The following is a 20,477-nucleotide window of genomic DNA, read 5'->3' as shown; positions in this document are numbered from 1 at the left end:
ACCACCCTCACTGTGACACTGAATGTAGAACTTCTGATTTGAAATGAGCCTTCTGCTGTTGATAATCTACCTTATTGTATACATGATCTATACATAAAAAAAAAAAAAGGAACAGAAGATTTACATTCACATTCCTTTCAGCTCTTTCACGGTCAAGGAGCACCTGGCTTGTGAAAGTGGGAGATGAATTTCTATTCTCGCCAAGCATATTTTCAGTTATGAAGGCTGAAAATTTCATACCTCACTATCAAGCCCCTTTCCCTCCGAGGTCTCTCCCAGAACTGGCTCCAAGGGGTGTTTAGTCATCCCCATCATCGCATCATGCCAAGTGATGAGACCCAAAGCCGAACCTCCAGCCCACCTACTGCTCCAGCAACTGCAGCCCCAGCCACCACAGAACTGCCAAGGTTTCCAGAGCTCCATGCCCTCACTCACACTTTATTCTCAGTGTCCCTACACACACACACACACAGATATACACACAGACACTCACGCCTTCCCCGCCCATGCTTACCACTTGCCACCTAAGTCCAAGGGCCCACCTTTGGTCAGGCTTATACCCAGCCCCTTCTTGCCTGCTCCTTTCAGGGATCTGCACTCTCTCCAAGGGAAGATGGCGTGCGAGCTGGTTGGCAATAGAGCCAGTCCACAACTCCCCTGCAAGGGGAAGCACAAACGCAGGCATCCTTTCCCCTAAATCCCAGATCCTAACGTCAGATAACCTGACAGCCAGGCTCAGGTTGTGCACAATTTCCCTTCACACATAAAGCAGCTTTCTGATTTTTCTTGATAGACCCCTAAACCTAAAAGAGGAAAGGAAACTGGATTCCAATCCAATTTGAAATCAGGTAGCTGCTTTAAAACCACGTTCAGATGTTTCTAATCTTGATAATAGTGGTGGTTACACAACTGTATGCATTGGTCAAAACTCAGAACTGGTACACTAAAATTTACATAAATTATACCAAGTTAAAGAAGTATCTGTTCAGGAGTCAAGTTAAAGAAGTAGATGTTCAGGAGTCACCAACACCACTGGCATAACCCCTCTGAAAAGAATGACAAAGAGCGTGGCATCCCTCAAGTCTCCTTTTCACCCAAGCCCATGGCTGAGCACTGCCTAAGGGTCTGAGAGCATCTTTTGAACTCAGAATGTGCTAGGTCCATCAAAAGCATGAAGACTGACGGGCAGCAGGTCCAGATTACAGATATCAAGTGATACGCAAAAAAGACTTCAATTTCACAAAAGAAAATTTTAGTTTACAATTAAAAGTTTAACTTAATTTTAAAAAAGGATCTGCCTATTAGACTTCTCAGATATTAGAAGCTTAATGAATTTCTAGGCCAAGCAGGTGGTCCTCTGGCATGCCTTACTTAACAGCTTGGCTTTATAGCCCTATGTCTAGTCCTTTTTACAACAGCTGCATGATGATGAAATGAAGCTCATGACACACAACCCAAGCTGACACAGATGTTCACAGTAGCATGATATGTAATAGCCAGAAAGTAGAAACGACCCAAACTTCCATCAAGTTATAGATGGAGAAGCAAACTGTGGTTATCCATGCACTATTCAGGCATAAAAGGAACGAAGTACTGATACACGCTACATACAACACGGTCGGACTTTAAAAACACTATGCTAAGTGAAATAAGTGATTCTATTTGTTATGTCCAGAAAAGGCAAATCCTTAGCCATGTGGGATGGCACATGCTTGTAATCCCAGCTACTTGGGAGGCTGAGGCAGGAGAATCGCTTGAACCCGGGAGGCGGAGGCTGCAGTGAGCCGAGATGGCGCAATTGCACTCCAGCCTGGGCAACAAGAGCGAAACTTCACCTCAAAAAAACAAAACAGAAGAGGCAAATTCATAGAGATGTAAAGCAGATTAGTGGTTGCCAGAGGCTGGGAAGAATGCGGGGAGGAATAAGGGTGATGGCTAAGGGGCACAGGTTTGTTTTTGAGGTGATGAAAATGTTCTAAAGTTGATTGTCATGATGGTCACACAACTCTGCAAATATCCTGAAAGCCACTGAATTGTACATGTTCGATAAAGGAGTTATACAGTATATGAATCATATCTCAATAAAGCTGTTCCCCAAAAATCCCAAACTAACATGCTGAGCCTTCAGAATCCCACTTACTGCAAGGTTGCCAAGGCAATGGAGAAGTCTCAGAAGTTGGTTTCTCCACTGGCAAGCCACACGTAGAAGAAAGAAACTGGATCCTCATCTCTCACCTTATACAAAACACCAACTTAAGGTGGATCAAAGGCTTAAATCTAAAACCTGAAACCATAAAAATTTTAGAAGATAACAATAACATCAGAAAAACTCTTCTAGGCTTTGGCTTAGGCAAAGAATTCATGACCAAGAACCCAAAAGCAAATGCAACAAAAACAAAAATAAATAAATGGGACCCAATTAAACTAAAAAGCTTCTGCACAGCCAAAGAAATAATCATCAGATAACCCACAGAGTGGGAGAAAATATTTACAAACTATGCATCTGACAAAGAGCTAATATCCAGAATCTACAAGGAACTCAAATCAGCAAGAAAAAAAAAAATAATCCCATCAAAAAGTGGGCAAAGGACATGGGCAATAGACAATTCTCAAAAGAAGATAAACAGCCAACAAACATGAAAAAATGCTCAACATCACTAGTTGTCAGGAAAATGCAAATTAAAACCACAATCAGGTACCACCTTACTCCTGCAAGAATGACTGTAATTAAAAAGTCAAAGAAATAATAGATGTTGGCGTGGATGTGGTAAAAGGGGAACACTTTTACACTGCTAGTGGGAATATCAACTAGTACAACCACTATGGAAAACAGCATGGAGATTCCGTAAAGAACTAAAAGTAGAATTACCATTGCATCCAGCAGTCCCATTACTGGGTATATACCCAGAGGAAAAAAAGCCATTATTTGAAAAAGAAGGCCGGGCGCGGTGGCTCACACCTGTAATCCCAGCACTTTGGGAAGCCAAGGTTTGAGGTCAGGAGTTCGAGACCAGCCTGCCCAACATGGTGAAACCCCATCCCTACTAAATACAAAAAAACTAGCCGGGTGTGGTGGCAGGCGCCTCTAGCCCTGGCTACTTGGGAGGGTGAAGCAGCAGAATCGCTTGAACTCAGGAGGTGGAGGTTGCAGTGAGCCGAGATGGTGCCACTGCACTCCAGCCTGTGTGACATAAAGAGATTCTGTCTCAAAATAAATAAATAAAATAAAAATGGACCCAGCTGAGCCATTCTCAGATTGTTAATCCACATAAACTGTGATTATGTGTTAGGTGACTAAATTTGTGGTAATTTACTGTACAGCAATAGAAAACTAATACATACATTCTTATGCAAAAAAAAAAAGTAGTTGGTTTCTCCTCCTCCTCCACCACAAGCTGCCCACCAGGCACGGGCTCAGATGCAACATGCATCAGGTAAAGGGGCTGCAAGGAGTGGTCTTCTCTACCTGTCCCCATCCATCATAGACTACCAAGTATCTGAGTGGCTGCTGTGTGTAGGCACTGTCACTGCACAGTGAGGCGGCTGGTGCCCAGCTCCCACACAGCTTTCCTAACACTAAAGTGCCTGCAGCCAATCTCAGGCCTTCGTGAGGTATGGCTGCAAAATACAGACAGGGGCCAGGCGTGGTGGTTCACGCCTGTACTCCCAGCATTTTGGGAGGCTGAGGCTGGAGGATCACTGGAGACCAGCCTGGGCAACATGGCGAAACTCCATCTCTGCTAAAAATACACTGGGCACGGTGGCTCACACCTGTAATCCCAGCACTTTCGGAGGCCAAGGTGGGCAGATCGCAAGGTCAGGAGTTCGAGACCAGCCTGAGCAACATGATGAAACCCCCCTCTCTACTAAAAACACAAAAATTAGCCGGGCGTGGTGGCGCATGCCTGTAATCCCAGCTACTCAGGAGGCTGAAGCAGGAGAATCACTTGAACACCGGAGGCGGAGGTTGCAGTGAGCCGAGATCGCGCCACTGCACTCCAGTCTGGGTGACAAGAGCAAGATTCCATCTCAAAAAATAAAAAAATAAAAATAAAAATAAAAAAAATTAGCCAGGTGCAGTGGTGTGTGCCTGTAGTCCCAGCTACTCGGGAGGCTGAGGCAGGAGAATTGCTTGAGCCCAGGAGGCAGAGGCTGCAGTGAGCTGAGATCTTGCCATTGCACTCCTGCCTGGGTGACAGAACAGGGACAGCGGCGTGAAAAATTTACAGGACTTTAATTTTTATAGAATGGTTTCTGATGTTCACAGAGAAGAGCAACCAGACAAGAAAAATTAACTACAGAAGAAAAACACAACACCAACACAGAAATGACACCCAAGCTCTTTTCATGTAAACGTGCGCTAAGGGAAGCCATATGGGCATGTTTACAGAGTACCAGCCACAATTTCTTAAAACTCAATGCGCTAAGTTATAGCATAACTTAAATGTGTTGCTAATTATTTCACTGCCCTGCCTTGTCATTCCCACTGCAAGGGAGAGCATTTCCCACGGACAGTAGGACTGGGGAGGGCAGCACCTTGCTGGTTGTCAAGTGATTCAAACTCACCCATCCTCACCCTTCTGATTTAACCCATATGAGAGTCTAGTCAAGACTTAGAAAACAAGGCACAGACAAAAGACAGTATACTAAAGCCTGCCTTTCATCTGGAAGGAGTATTATCTATTAGTCTGTGGCTATGAGACACTGAATAACCAGGCCACTTGACCTCTCCTGAAAGGAATCATGCAAACGACATAAGGTATCCTACGATGCTCTTCAGTGGGCCCATCGGCTTAAGGACCATGTTTTTTGAGAAGAGGAAGGAACTCTGGCCCAGAGCTGAGGAAGACAACCAAGGCAGAGGATTAGGAAAAGAGATCAGAACCCACAGAAAAGCAGGGGGTGGGGGTCATGCTACAACCCAACAGAAAGGAGAAGTTAGAGAAGTAACAAAAAGAAGGTTTTGAGAGGGGACTTGCAGTGTTTGAGGTCAGGGAACAGGAGATGACTTAGGAATGCATCTGGACCAGGTAAAGTGACCAGCCCTTACTTTTAGTTCAAAATTGGCATGTGACGTGTGGAGACGGCCCCAGCCACCAACCTACCTTCACCCCCTCATCACAGAGGGGCAGGCTGAAACAGAGGACACAGGTTGGCCCTGGTCAAATGACAATGGTTTCCTTTAGCTCCGTCCAGAAGGGGAAACAAGATTTCTTTGCCAAAGTAGAAACCATGGGATTGCCAGTTTTATTATCTGGGAAGGATGAAATATGCTTTCTGAGCACTGTATCACTATCACGAACATCCAGCTTTCTTCTCACTAACCTTAACTGGGCAGAATCCCTTACAGGTCATACCATTTTTGTGTTTAAAAATAATTCAAGGCCGGGCGCAGTGGCTCACGCCTGTAGTCACAGCACTTTAGGAGGTCGAGGCAGTCGGATCATTTGAGGTCAAGAGTTCAAGACCAAGCCTGACAAACATGGTGAAACTCCGTCTCTGCTAAAACATAAAAATTAGCCAGCCGTCGTGGTGGGTGCCTGTAATACCAGCTACTCGGGAGGCTGAGGCAAGGGAATCCCTTGAACCCAGGAGGCAGGGGTTGCAGTGAGCCAAGATCACGCCACTGCACTTCAGCCTGGGCAACAGAGCACGACTGTCTCAAAAAAAAAAAAAAAAAAAAAAAAAAAAAAAAACAATACTTCAGGGGTTCTGTCTGAGCATCTATGCCAGGCTGTGTATCAACAATGAAATAGCATTTCCAAAGATAAAACAGTTTGGACTTTGGGAATTGTGTGTTGTCAAAAAAATATATATCACATTTATATTAGACCATACTTGATACACATGTCGCTGAGGAGGTCCCTCTACCTTCCCTTCCTGTGGCTTTACCAGAGAACTATTAGCCAAGTCCACATTCAACTGGGCCCCCAAGGAGATTACTCAGCACCTAGGAGGTGCTGGACAAGTAAGTGCCACTGGAGAATAAAGATGAAAGACAAAGCACACAAGTCAAAACTACTCAAACACGGAGAGGGCCGTGCACTATGATGGATTCCAGATGAGAAGGCAGCCATGTGAAGGGCTTGGAAATCTGTACTTCCCCATTTTTCCAGATGGCTCTGAAACAGGCAACCAAAATCATTGCACCTAGATGGTCTAAAGGCAGGGGTGGGCAAGCTTTTTCTGTAAAGGGCCACGTGGTAAAGCGTTCTGGCTAAATCAGGTTTCTGTCACATATTCTTTGGTGTGTGTGCTTTACAACCCTTTTAAGATGTAAAGATCATTCTTAGCTGGAGAGTCACACAAACATAGGCCAGATGAGCAGAATCTGGTCCAAGGACTTCAGAACATTCTCAGCATTTGAAACTAGAATAATCTGAGGAATATTTCCTATATTCAAGTTAGCAATTTATTGTGTTGAAAAAAGAACAGCTAACAACCAACATAACTAAGACTCTTGCTTTTTAAGGAATACGTGGAACTAACATTATCAACTAGTATCAACAGAAACTGCATACTAGAGAATGAGAATACTTAAGAGTACCAAATTCCACTTTAAAAATCTCAAATCCCTAATCCACACTAGTACTTCAGAACCTAGAAAAAGAGAAAAGCCCAAAGCAAAAAGAAAAGGATAACAGCAAAAAAAAAAAAAAAAAATCAATAAAATTGATAAAAACTAGAGGAGAAAAAAATTAAGCAAAGAGCTATTTCTTTGAAAAGATTAAGATAAACTCTAGCAAGACTTACAAAGAAAAAAAACAGATTGCCGATATTAGGAATAACAGGAGATATCACTATGGATACTCTGCAAGCACCAATAGGATAAGGGAATACTACAACTCTACACACATAAATGTGGCAACTTAAGAAAGAAATGGGGCAATTCCTCTAAAAACACAAACTAATGAAATAGGAATTAAAAGAAATTAAAGAATGTGTAAGCAGAAACTCAGTTGTATATAAGAAAACCCAATGCCCCCTGAGAAAGAGAAAGAGCTGGAGTCCTTTAAAAATTGACTGCTTGTTTTTCTGTGGCTAGTGGGCCTTATCTCTCCTCCTTTCCCAGGCATTGTGAAGACCCTGTTTCTCTAGCTGTGCAGCTGCAAGGTCACTAGACGAGACTCAAGTCGTAAAACATGTTTTTCCTTAAAAAGAAAGAAATGATGTAATGCATGTCTCAATTAATTGAATAACTGCCTTTGTTTCTTGCTTCTGTAATATGCTTCCCCCTGCACAGATCTCCCTCTGCCCCCACGAAATGCTTAAAAGGTAACAACTCTGTTCAGGGCTCAGTCCTCTGGATGTTAATCTGACTGGGCCGGTGCACCTAAATAATAAATATCCTCGTGAACCCCATTGGTCTCTCTGATGCCTTATCGATCCTGCTACACTACCACAACTCACCCAATATGAAATAACCTGAAGAGTCCTATAACTGTTAAGGAAACTGAATTTATAGCTTAAAAACTCCAGAAAGAGGCCAGGCATGGTGGCTCATGCCTGTAATCCCAGCACTTTGGGAGGCCAAGGTACATCAACTGCTTGAGGTCAGGAGCTTGAGACCAGCCTGGGCAACATGAGGAAGCCCTGTCTCTAAAAAAAAAATACAAAAATTAGCCAGTGATGATGGTGCGTACCTGTAGTCCCATCTACTTTGCGGGGCCGGTGGGGAGGAGTGAGGCAGGAAAACTGCCTGAGCCCTGGAGGTCAAGGCTGCAGTGAGTTGAGATCACACCACTGCATTTCAGCCTGGGTGACACAGCAAGACCCTCTCTCAAAAAAAAAAACACTCCAGAAAAGAGATCTTGAGACCAAGATGGTTTCACTGGAGAGTTCTACCAAACATTTAAAGAATTAACACCAATTCCACACAATCTCTTCCAGAAGGGAAGGCCTCCCTATTTTATGAAGCCAGTATTATGCTAATACCAAAACCAGACCAAGACAGTCCAAAAAAGAAATCTATCGATCAATATCCCTCATGAGTATAGACACAAAAATCCTTAACAAAATCATTAGCAAATAGGATTCAGCAATACATATTATATGCCAAAATTATATGCCATGACCAAGTGAGATTTATTCCACGTATACAAGGCTAGTTTAACATTCAAAAAAAAAAATCAATGTGATCCACCATAATAGGTTAAAGAAAAAAACCCACATTTTATATTAATTTATACAAAAAATAACCTGACAAAATCCAGCACTCATTCAAGATAAACACACAAAAATGGGAATAGAGGAGAGCTTTCTCAACTTGATAAAGGGTATCTACAAAAAACCTACAGTTAGCATAATACTCAAAATGGTAAAAGACTGCTCTCCCCATAAGGTCCAAACAAGGCAAGGATGTCTGTTCTCACAGCTGCTATTCAAGGGTAACCAAAGTATAGCCAGCACAGTAAGGCACATAGATTAACGACTTGCCCAAGGTCACACACACTAGTAACTAGTGGAACCAGGATTCAAACCCCAACAGTTGGGCTCCAAAATCCAGCGTTTTTACGTACAACATTGTTATATATACAACAAGAATAGGCAAGCCATTTGTACCACACATCAAAGTGGTTATCTACTTGCCATAGTATCAGAGTTGTATCCCCTCTTTATTTATATTTCCCTAACCCCATAGTGTAAAATGAGCAGATGATGTAAAAAGACAAATGCACAAACCACTACTTGAACAGTTCCTGCAGCCTTCTGAAGCAAAGCCAGACCCTTTGTTCAAAGAAATAAATTACAGGAACTCCACTAAAAATTTAAGTCACAAAATGCTTAAAAAAAAAAAAAAAAAGTCCCTAAACCTGACAAAAACAAGCAATGGGGAAAAGATTCCCTATTTAATAAATGGTGCTGGGAAAACTGGCTAGCCATATGCAGAAAACAGAAACTGGACCCCTTCCTTACACCTTATACAAAAAATTAACTCAAGATGGATTAAAGATTTCAATGTAAAACCCCAAACCATAAAAACCCTAGAAGAAAACCTAGGCAATACTATTTAGGACATAGGCAAGGGAAAAGATTTCATGACAAAAAACACCAAAAGCAACTACAACAAAAGTCGAAATTGACAAATGGGATCTAATTCAACTAAAGGGCTTCTGCACAGCTAAAGAAACTATCACCAGAGTGAACAGGCAGCCTACAGAATGGGAGAAAATTTTTGCAATCTACCCACCTGACAAAGCTCTAATATCCAGAATCCACAAAGAACTAAATTTATAAGAAAAACATAACCTCATCAAAAAGTGGGTGAAGGATATGAACAGACGCTTCTGAAAAGAAGACATTTATGCAGCCAACAAACATATAGGAAAAAAGCTCATCATCACTGGTCCTTAGAGAAATGCAAATCAAAACCACTATGAGATACCATCTCATGCCAGTTAGAATGGTCCTTATTAAAAAGTCAGGAAACAACAAATGCTGGAGAGGATGTGGAGAAATAGGAATGCTTTTACACTGTTGGTGGGAGTGTAAGTTAGTTCAACTATTGTGGAAGACAGTGTGGTGATTCCCCAAGGATCCAGAACCAAAAAAACCATCTGACCCAGCAATCCCATTACTGGGTATATACCCAAAAGATTATAAATCATTCTACTATAAAGACACATGCATACATGTGTTTACTAAGCACTATTTACAATAACAAAGACTTGGAACCAACCCAAATGCCCATCTATGATAGACTGGATAAAGAAAATGTGGCACATATACACCATGGAATACTATGCGGCCATAAAAAAGAATGAGTTCCTGTCCTTTGCAGGGACATGGATGACGCTGGAAGCAATCATTCTAAGCAAACTAACACAGGAACAGAAAACCAAACACCACATGTTCTCACTCATAAGTGGGAGTAGAACAATGAGAACACATGCACACAGAGAAGGGATCATCATACACCTGGGCCTGTCAGGGGGTGGGGGGCAAAGGGAGGGAGAGCATTAGGACAAATGCATGCAGGGCCTAAAACCTAGATGACAGGTTGATAGGTATAGCAGACCACCATGGCACATGTATACCTATGTAACAAACCTGCACGTTCTGCATCCCAGAACTCAAGCTAAAAAAAAAAAGTCCTGTCATATTCTTGCATCTCATACCAAAGGGAGTTAATAGTAAGCTCTTTCCTCTTTCTTCTCAACACCAAGCCTCCAGCTCCAAATTAGACAAACTCCCATGTAGGAATAAACACTCGGACTGAGAAACCCATGACCATCTTCCTCAAAATCCCACATGCAACTGGGCCACTTAGCTATTGCATTATACAGTTAAAAGATTCAATGTTAAGCCATTTATAAAACTTCAGCCAGTACTGCAGTGTGCACCAGTAACACTAGTGACTCAGGAGTCTCAGGCTGGAGGATCCCTTGAGTCCAGGAGCTCGAAATCAGTCTGAGCAACACAGCAAGACCCCATCTTTGAAAAACAAAAACAAAAAACTATGCCACTACTGTTTTCCAAAGCATGATCCAAGGCACTGGCCCTGAAAATATAGGTTGAATATCCTTTATCCAAAATGCTTGGGACCAAAAGTGTTTCGGATTTTTTTTTTTTTCCATTTTGGAATATCTGCATCACATTCACTGACTAAAAGTCCCTAATCTGGAAATCCCGAATCAGCATTTTTTTGTGTTATGCCGGTGCTCAAATTTCAGATTTTGGAGCATTTCGGATTAGGGATGCTCAACCTGTACTCTAAGAAAAAGGATTGAGGAACAGTTCTATATTCACCTCTACACTCTAAGGCCAGCAAAGGAATCTGGAATGCCCACAGGCACATAAGTCTTGTTTGAACACTGTGATCTACGGTCCTTCTAGAAGGGAGAATTCGTATTAAATATAGCAATGTTCTAGGAATTGCCCAGGATTCTCACTGGAGAAATTTTCATTTATGAAAAAAAATGGAGTCATGCAACACAAGTAATTGATATCTTAAATCAAAGTGTCCTTTTAAAATTCTGCTTTAATAACTTAGGGAGGAAGCCCTTTAAATAAAGTAGACCAACCTTCAAAACACAGGGCAACCCATTATTTTCTGCCTCTTCTCTTGCCAGCAGAGCTTTCGTTACCCTTCAAGCAAGTTAAATTCACACCTCTTTATAAGTGAGCATCTTTACCCACTGGCACAATTTCAAAGTACTCAGCCCTAAGTATTGCAATTAGTGTGAGGTATTTTATGTATCATTTGACACTCTTCCAAACGTTTTATTGGACAATCCACCCAACGACACAGTGTGTGGGATTTTAGTATCATTAGCACCTTCATGGAGAGGGAAAAATTAAGGTGTGTGTAAAACTACCCAGTCAAGTCAGTTCAGGAATCTAGAACATGCTACTGGCTCTTACCAGCTCCTTTTGAATCTGTGGCTTAGCACGTAAACACATTTATCACCAGTATCACCACTAGCTAGCTCGGTGGCTCCTTCCGGAACACAGATGACAGTGTCAATTTAATGAAATCCAGGCCCACCACACCTCAGGGCCACAGAGTTGTTTTTCCTGGGGTCTGGAAAAGTGCCTAGTTGTAAGGGTTTTAAAGAGCATTTGTACATGGTTTACAAACGTGGTTTGCAGATTCAATTGAGGTTTTCCGACTTTTCAAAAGAACTGAGTCTATACCACGAAATGGTCGTCGGAGCCACAGTGCACACCTGGAATATGCAGAGACTCCAAAAACTAAACTCAGTAATAACTTTATTGACGTTTTTAAACAGATACTGGTAACTTTATAACTAATCCTTATATGTGAGAGATTGGTATAACCATGGTGATGGCAATTATAAAGCCCATAATTTCAAATCTTCTGGGTATCAAATCCAAAATCAAAAGCTCTAACTTTTTAAAGCTATTAGAGAACACAGCATTTTAATCTTTATCTCTTGAGAAGGTAGCTAAGGCCTGAAACTGCCAATTCAAACACAACGGAGTAAATTACATACTAAGGGGATGAGAAGACTCCCAATCGGTAACTCCTCCACTGCAAACGCAAAAGTGACTTTCTAAAAAAAAAAAAAAAAAAAAAAAAAAAAGACACATTGACTGACTACTGGTTATTAAATTAGAATGTCTCATGCAGGGCTTCAGATTACTTGAAAAAGTACCCCTCCCTTGTTAGCCAAGATGGGGGTCACTCCTAGTGCCTTGATTATGGAGTCAATTTCTTAAACAGCTGTCATCCCTTCCAAAGCATTTTAAATACTGAACTACCCAATGAGAACTAGATGAGGATTATAGATATAAAGTAGAAACTAAAATCTTACCATATGCTACCTCCATAGGTTTAAGGAAATCGGTATGACTTGGAAACTACAATCTAAAAAGAATCATTACGGTTTACTCAATTTTTTAATGGCAAGCCCATAAAACTAATTCCTGGCAACATGAGGTTATTCAGCCTGGAGTCATATAGAGCATAACCTGTGCAATTAAGAATCTTTTGCAGAATTGGGAAAAGAGCATTTAAAAAAAAAATCACAAAGCAAAAGTGCATGCCAAAGGAAGGCAATGCCAACAAGGGATCTCCCGGAAGCAGCCCATAAAATATTTTCAAACACAATTAATGCATGAGAATTCCTATGTAAAGCACACACACAAGTCTTCTCCAAAGCTGTCAAATCCTGAGTCCAGGTGCTTCCTGGCTACTGAGAAGCACAAGGAATATACTGGGGGAAGAGGAAAAACCGGGTAGAGATTGACGATGTATGTGTTGATACAGAGCTTAGACTTCATCCATGGGGTAATAGGGACCCACGGAAGGGTTTTTAAATGGGAAAAGGGACAGGGATCCTGTTGAGTTGCTAATGATCGAGCCCATCCCCAAATGGAGACAAATGGGGGGATTGTAGCCAGGAAACTAAAGTAAGGAACAGGTGGTGAGCAACAAATTTGATAACACTGGCAGGCAGAAGCCACAGGACTTAATGACTGACTAGGCTGACTGGTTGGGCTGAGTGAGGTAGGTGTGCCAAAGGTTTCAGACAAGTTTTTGTTGTTGTTGTTGTTGTTGTTGTTGTTTTAAATAAGGAACCTACTAGAGGAATTCTCATACTTTAATCAGTAACAGAATTACTGTGAGGCAGATGATTAAACATGCAAAATCCAGGAACTCACCCTCCTCCACCAACCATGATTCAGTCCGTGTAGAGTAGGGCCCAAGCATGCATTCCCCACTCCCAGTCATCAGCCTCGAAAGGCTTCATTGTTAAAGCAACAGCGTCTGGGCCTGCGGTGTTATCACAATGGGGGATTAAAGTGTAGTGGGAAGGGATAATAATGCTGAAGGAGGGAGAGGAAGGAAGCTTTCTCTACTCTTGAGAAAGCTAGATGCAATCTGAACTACATTGTTTAGGTTTTATTATTTAGACAGTTATAGCTATTTAAAACACACAAAGAAGACATGCTTCCACCAGAAGGCAGCTCAAATGCAGGGGAGCGTGGGAGCTGGTTAAAAAGAGCGATGGTTCAGGAAATCAGGGAGGGAAGGTTACCTCAAACCACAGGCTCAGTTGAGTAGGAAGCGATGACCAAGCTCCTGACAGACCCCAGCGCCAACCTTAGAGAAAGACAGGGCCCATCCTCCTTCCCTGCCTAACAATTTGTGGGCGTAACTGACACTTCCAAGAAGGACCAGGGAAATTTTGCTGATGATCTGTCATCCAAATTACTGAAATGGTCTAGTATGAATTTAAACCAGGGTTTTTCTGTCTGGGCACTATGGGCATCTTGGGCTGTCAATGCTGTGGGGGAGTTGTCCTGTGCACTGCAGGACGTACTAGATGCTAGTAGCATCTCCCCAGTTGTGACAACCAAAAATGTCTCCAGAAATTGCCAGACGTCACCCACGGAGGGAAGCACCCACATTGAGAATCACCGCCTTAAACGAAGAGGCTTCAGAATCGTGGAAGCAGAATCGGCCTTCCAATCAAACAGACATGGCTTTGAATTCCAGCTCTGCCACTCAAAAAGTAAAAAACCTCAAGATTAGGCCTATTTATTTGTCTTTAAAATGGGGATAACAAGACCTACCCAGGGTTATTTTGAGAATTTACCTAAAATAATGCACAAAGCACTCAGAGCGCCTAGCCCCTGTGGCAATTACTAAGTACAACTTTTATGTTTTCAAATAGTTCAAAGAGCCGCTTTTGTTTTTGAAGAGTAACCAGGGACATGTGCCTCCAGCATTGGCCTTGGGTGGAAACCTACACCCCCTAAAAGGAACATACAATACACAGAATGGGCTGTCTCAGTCCTCCTCCTCCCCAGCCTGGGGGTCTGAACCTGGGGTCCATGGATGCCCAAGGGGCCAATGGACACAATTCAGGGGGCCTGTGAACTTGAATGGAAAAACACACAGACTTCTTTTCACTAATAGAAATTTAGCACTTTATTCAGTTATGCTTGGAGGCCAAAAAAATCACACATTGTCAACTATACCTGGTCACTGTCACAAAAATCAGGTTTTTCTCCTTGCCTAACAATGTTAAATATCAATTTTGCTCAGCTCTACTTATGAAAGTTATTAGCCTTGCTGCTACATCTTGTTATTTGATGTGTTAATAATAAAGAAGCACATGGGCTGGGCGCGGTGGCTCACACCTGTAATCCCAGCACTTTGAGAGGCCAATGCGGGTGGATCATGAGGTCAGGAGTTCAAGACCAGCCTGGCCAACATGGCGGAAACCCTGTCTCTACCAAAAATACAAAAATTAGCTGGGCGTGGTGCCGCGTGCCTGTAATCGCAGCTACTCCAGAGGCTGAGGCAGGAGAATTGCTTGAACCTGGGAGGCAGAGGTTGCAGTGAGATCGTGCCATTGCACTCCAGCTCTGGGCGACAGAGGGAGACTCCGTGGCCGGGGGGGAAGTGAAGCACATGTTACCATACCACACGGTGGGGGTTTTATATTTTGAAGATTGACTTATTTTACGCATTTAAAATTCTTACTCTGAGAAGAGGTGCACAGGCTTCCCTGTTGAGGGTCAAGGGTACAACAGAACCCCCTGCCCCAAACCTTCTCTGCTAAGCCCGTAATTCCCAAGTAGCCTTCTGTTCTTAAATTATTAAACAAGGTTAGTTATAGAATTTGTGAATTTGAGCGACACAAATCACTTTGTGTCCCTGCACAAATCATATAGCAATGGTCCAAATGACAGACCTAACAGTATCTGCCACGTTTCTGAATTCTGGACCATCCTCATAATCCTACAAGGTAAATGAGTGTCTCACTTTCCCCTAATGGACATGAACCAGCATTCCACATTTACCATAACATAAACTTGGTCTATTTAATCAGCGTGTACCAAATATCTACCACGTACCAGAGTTGTCTCCAGGATACAGACCCTGGTGGAGGTCTGCCTTCAAAAGATATGCCCAGCCCAGGGGAAAAAAATGGACATAGGATTGCTAGACCTTTTCAGAGCTGGCTGGCCTGTTAGAGACCTTCCACTCCAACATGGCAAGAAGAGGCTATAGCAGCTCACTCACCATTGTTTTTGTGTGCGGGTTTTGCTTTTTTGACACAGTCTCTCTGTCGCCCAGGCTGGAGTGCAGTGGCACGATCTGGGCTCAGTGCAACCTCCACCTCCCTCGTTCAAGCAATTCTCTTGCTTCAGCCTCCAGAGTAGCTGGGACTACAGGCACAGGCCACCAACACCCGGCTGATTTTTGTATTTTTAGTAGAGATAGGGTTTCACCATGTTGGCCAGGCTGATCTTAAACTCCTGTCCTCAGGTGATCTGCCCACCTCGGCCTCCCAAAGTGCTGGGATTACAGGCATGAGCCACCACGCCTGGCCCTTGTTTGGTTTTGAGAGAGTTTCACGCCACTGTCCAGGCTGGAGTGCAGTCTCGACTTCCTGGGCTCAGGGGATCCTCCCGCCTCAGCCTCCTAACTAGCTGGGACTACAGGTGCAGAAAACCTACCACAACTGGCTAATTTTTTTTTTTTTTTTTTTTTGTACAGACAGGTTTTCCCCATGTTGCCCAGGCTGGTCTTGAACTCTTGGACTCAAGCACTTCACCCACCTCAGCCTCCCAGAGCGCTGAGATTACAGGCATGTGACATCGCACCCGGCCTCTCACTCACCCTCTGGATACCCAGGCATCCTGCCTAGCACATAGGGCTAGGAACAGATCACATTTCCTCCACCAGCTCAGATATGCCTCAACTATCTAAACATGGGACAAGTTTATTCCTGTTAGCCTCAGGCTAAGTCACAAAATGTTTTTTGGGCTCAAGAGTCCTTAGAGTCCAATACTTCACTTACAAGATGACCACAAATGAGTTGTTTTTTTAAAAGCAAAAATAAAAATTTCCTGGGTTACACCTCATCAGCCAGAACACTAAACCAGCACCAAGCCCGATCTACAGTTGCTCTTGGAGGTCTGGTGGCTGCTGCGTTCCCAACACAGTAACAACATAATAACTAAGTGGTTCAAGTTTAATTCCACTAAAATCACATCATGGAACTGGAACATTAGAAAGGATTACTGACAAACGGGGAAAAGAAGAACATGAATCCAGGCTCCACAGGCATTTGACTCACCCTTGAGTCACATCCAATATTCACATGCCAAGAGTAATGCCTTTTGACTCATTATCAATTAAATGTTTTTGGAGACCTCACAAGTCGATTTTTCACCAAGTTCCCCTTACTAAAAACTAAACGAACTTAGATCCCAGTCTAGCCAGGATCTCTTTATTTTTCAAATGTGGATACTGACAGGGCGATGTGCTTCACCCCAAATAAAGTGATGGGAGAGAATACAATATGAATCGGAGTTCTTAGCCCAGAACACTTGTAATGACTCAAGGTCTGACAGATGCGTACATACACACATTCCCCACCCCCCCACACACACGTAATATTTCTTTCTAGAATGTTCACCTTGCCATCAAAGCTTTCTCATCTTTAAGAACAGACCGGGAATTAGAATATTAACAGCTTATATTTCATCTTTCCCTCTTAAGAACGTTCTATTCTGATCTATACACGTCTTTATCGTCAATCTTTTTACTTCCTCTTTGCACAACTAAATTAAGATGCCACTTCCACACCTTTCCAACTTAAAAAACGCCAGTTTCTCCTCCTCCCTCCCACACTATACATCCATGGTTCTCCTGGACAGTGTCAGCCCAAAATGTTAAAATTCTCTCGCTTTTTCTTCATTCGCTCTTTTCCCACTTTAACAAAACAACAAAAACATCCTATTGTGAACCAGCACTTCAAGAGGCTAAATCTAAATTTGGCCAAGCAGGTTTAAGGACAAAGGGAAGTGCCAGAGTCTTTGGGCCCCATGCTAAGATCACCCTCCTTAAAGCATAAAAAAAAACCCATGGACAGGCCGGGCACGGTGGCTCATGCCTGTAATCCCAGCCCTTTGGGAGGCTGAGGCAAGCGGATCGCTTGAGGCCAGGAGTTTGAGACCAGCCTGGCCAACATGGTGAAACCCTGTCTCTACTTAAAAAAAAAAAAAAAAAAAAAAAAAAGGCCGGGCGCGGTGGCTCACGCTTGTAATCCCAGCACTTTGGGGGGCCGAGGCGGGCGGATCACGAGATCAGGAGATCGAGACCACGGTGAAACCCCGTCTCTACTAAAAGTACAGAAAAATTAGCCGGGCGTGGTGGCGGGCGCCTGTAGTCCCAGCTACTCGGAGAGGCTGAGGCAGGAGAATGGCGTGAACCCGGGAGGCGGAGCTTGCAGTGAGCCGAGATTGCGCCACTGCACTCCAGCCTGGGCGACAGAGCGAGACTCCATTTCAAGAAAAAAAAAAAAAAAAAAAATTAGCTGGGCGTGGTGGCTCGAGTCTGTAATCCTGGCTACTTGGTAGGCTGAGGGACAAGAATTGTTTGAACCCAGGAGATGGAAGTTGCAGTGAGCCGAGATCGCACCACTGCACTCCAACCTGGGCGACAGAGTGAGACTCCATCTCAGAAAAAAAAAAAAAAAAAAAAAAAAATAAGTTAAGAAAATCCATGGACGATAAATACAGGTGAGTGTTCACAAGGTGCTCACAACAGGGACACTTCCCAGACTCACCCCTTACTAGCTGGGTGACCCTAATACACTATTTCTCCTCACTGCTAAATTCAGTATACTAGAGCTTTCATTAACCATTCAGCCCTAGGGCTGGCAGGGTAATTAATGAAACCTTGGCTCTTCAGCTCCACCACTCAAGCACCATTTCATCTCTAGCAGTCTCCCTGCCCTACATCCTCACCTAAGAAATGTGGGAACTAAAATTAACATGCTTTGTCTTCTCCAAGTCACTTCAGACCACCTAAATACACTGACATTGCTTAAAAACCCTACACTGTGCTCCATAGCCACCCTCTTAAGAGTAAAAGCCCGAAGAGGTGTACACTTTTCTTTTTTTAATGGACAGGGAAGGCTCAGAAAGGTTAACATAAACCTAAGGCCACACGCAGAGCCCATCAGGAAGAAGCCAGACTCAAACCCAGGTGTTGCTCCAAATCCTCAGTCTTCACTAAATCTTGTGCCTTCGGAGATCCTTTAAATTTGCGGGAGAAAATGCAAAGTGAGTACTCAGAAATTCAGAAAGAAAGAAAAAGTCAGTGTTAAAAATGGTAAGAGAAAAGCCTGCTCTATCCAATTCGAGGAAAACAGTGGGAAAAGCAAGGTATGAGCGAGACACTCCAAGTGGAACCTATGGGAAGTGCAGATTCAAGTCTGCGGCAGTCAGAGGTTTGAAAGCTACCAGAAAAAGAAAGGGCAGTTCTATCCTTCCCGCGACTCCCACCCCCAACCGCCCCCCCCCCGACAGAGGCACCCCGAGAAAAGAGGCCTGCAAAGTATCCCTCCCCTTCAAATTTCCTGCACACGGTTCCGACTTTAGCAGGCCCCTGTCTTCTGGTCGGTTTTTTTTTTTTTTTGAGACAGGGTCTTGTTCTGTCGCCCAGGCTGGAGTGCAATGGCGCGATCTTGGCTCACTGCAACCTCCGCCTCCCGGGTTCAAGCGATTGTCCTGCCTCAGCCTCCCGAGTAGCTGGGATTACAGGCGCGTGCCACCACGCCCGGCTAATTTTTGTATTTTTAGAAGAGACGGGGTTTCACCATGTTGGCCAGGCTGGTCTCGAACTCCTGACCTCGTGATCCGCCCGCCTCGGCTTCCCAAAGTGCTAGGATTACAGGCGGGAGCCACCGCGCCCGGCCGGCTGTCTTTTGATAGCTCCCCGATTCGGGGTGTAAACGATTCCCGCGCCCAGACCTCATGCCTCCCCACCCCCAATAATAATAATCGTTTCCTTTTCCCGTCCCCCAGTTCCTTTCCGGGGGATCCGTCTCCTACGCAGTCGGCTGAGAATTCTGCAAGCGCTGCGCGTCCGCAGACCTTTCCCCAGCCCCAGCTCCCTACGAGGGGAAACCCCCGCCCCCAAGAGGGAAATTTACCCGCCTGCAAGAACAGGAAAAGGTCGCGCGGGCAACCCCGCTCGGCGCACGCCCCCAGCCCAGGCTCGCCGCGCGGGTCACGCCTCGCTCCGCCGCAGTCGCTGCAACCCTCGTCCCATGGGGGGGGTCCGCCCGCGCCCGGCAGCCCGGGGACTCCCCGAGCGGGAGCGCGAAGGCGGCGAGCCCGCGTGGGAGCGCGGGTGGACGGCCAGGGCCCGGAAGGGCGGCGCGGCCGGCGGGCACCCGGGACTGCCCCTCCAGGCCCCGAGCTGCGGCCGGGACGGAGCGCGGAGCCAGCAGGAGCGCGGCCTCCGCCCGCCCGCCGGTGCACGCGGCCCCGCAGCGCGCTGTGCGCGGCAGTCCGGGAGACTGCGGCGCCGCGCGGGCCGCCCGCATTGTTCGGCCCGCGGCGCACGCCCCGCCCGACCCCGGCCCCAGCCCGCCAGGCGGCGGGAGCGGCGGGGATGGCCGCGCAGGTGGCGGCGGGCGCCCTCACCTTTGGCGCCGAGCATGAAGTCGAGCGTGCTGTGCCGTGCTGCTGCCATAGTGAGGCGAGGCCCTGTGCCATGCCTGGGGGAGCGGCCGCGGGAGACTGGGGGGCCGCGCGGCGTGTCAGGCTGCGGCCGGCGGGGAGTGCGCTGCGCCCGGGGAGGCCAGGACTAGGAGGTGGGAGGGGCCGCCGGGAGCGACCCGGGGCGCGGGGGCGGGGCCGGTCCCGCCTCCGGGAGGGAGGAAGCCGGGACGCCTCCAGCCCCGAACTTGGAGCGCCGGGTGTGAGGCCTCGCTAATGGTGGAACCGTGGGCGCCGTGCTCCCCGGCGTGCGTCACCAATGGCCGCGCCCTGCTCCAAGGCTCGCGCGGCCGCTCCCGCCATCCGTTAGGTCACCTTAGGTTTAAACAGCGCAGCAGGATTTCCGGGGGGCCCACCCCTTACGCCTCCCCACACACCTCTCCCCAAGCCAAGGCCCCTCTTGTTTCCTGGCGGAGTCGGGAAAATCAAATTATGAGATCCACCCCTGTAGTCTAAGAGTACTGCCTGCCTTTTCTTAA

At 45.3% G+C, this 20,477-nt stretch overlaps 1 protein-coding gene across 2 annotated transcripts in view; it reads right to left on the bottom strand.

The window, feature by feature from the left end:
- The window catches only part of SMS (spermine synthase), a 57,996-nt gene extending 37,719 nt beyond the window's left edge, over positions 1-20,277 (bottom strand). The window contains exon 1 of one of the 2 annotated variants that reach the window (XM_055267553.2): positions 19,924-20,277. In XM_055267553.2, the coding sequence (XP_055123528.1) occupies positions 19,924-19,972 (49 nt within the window). In that variant the 5' untranslated portion in view covers positions 19,973-20,277. The remainder of the gene's footprint in view (positions 1-19,923) is intronic. The other variant, XM_055267554.2, reaches the window with a different exon arrangement.
- Positions 20,278-20,477: the final 200 nt, after the last annotated feature.

This window comes from Symphalangus syndactylus, chromosome X (assembly GCF_028878055.3).
Source record: "Symphalangus syndactylus isolate Jambi chromosome X, NHGRI_mSymSyn1-v2.1_pri, whole genome shotgun sequence".
NCBI lineage: Eukaryota > Metazoa > Chordata > Mammalia > Primates > Hylobatidae > Symphalangus > Symphalangus syndactylus.
This window is presented reverse-complemented; position numbering and strand designations above follow the sequence as displayed.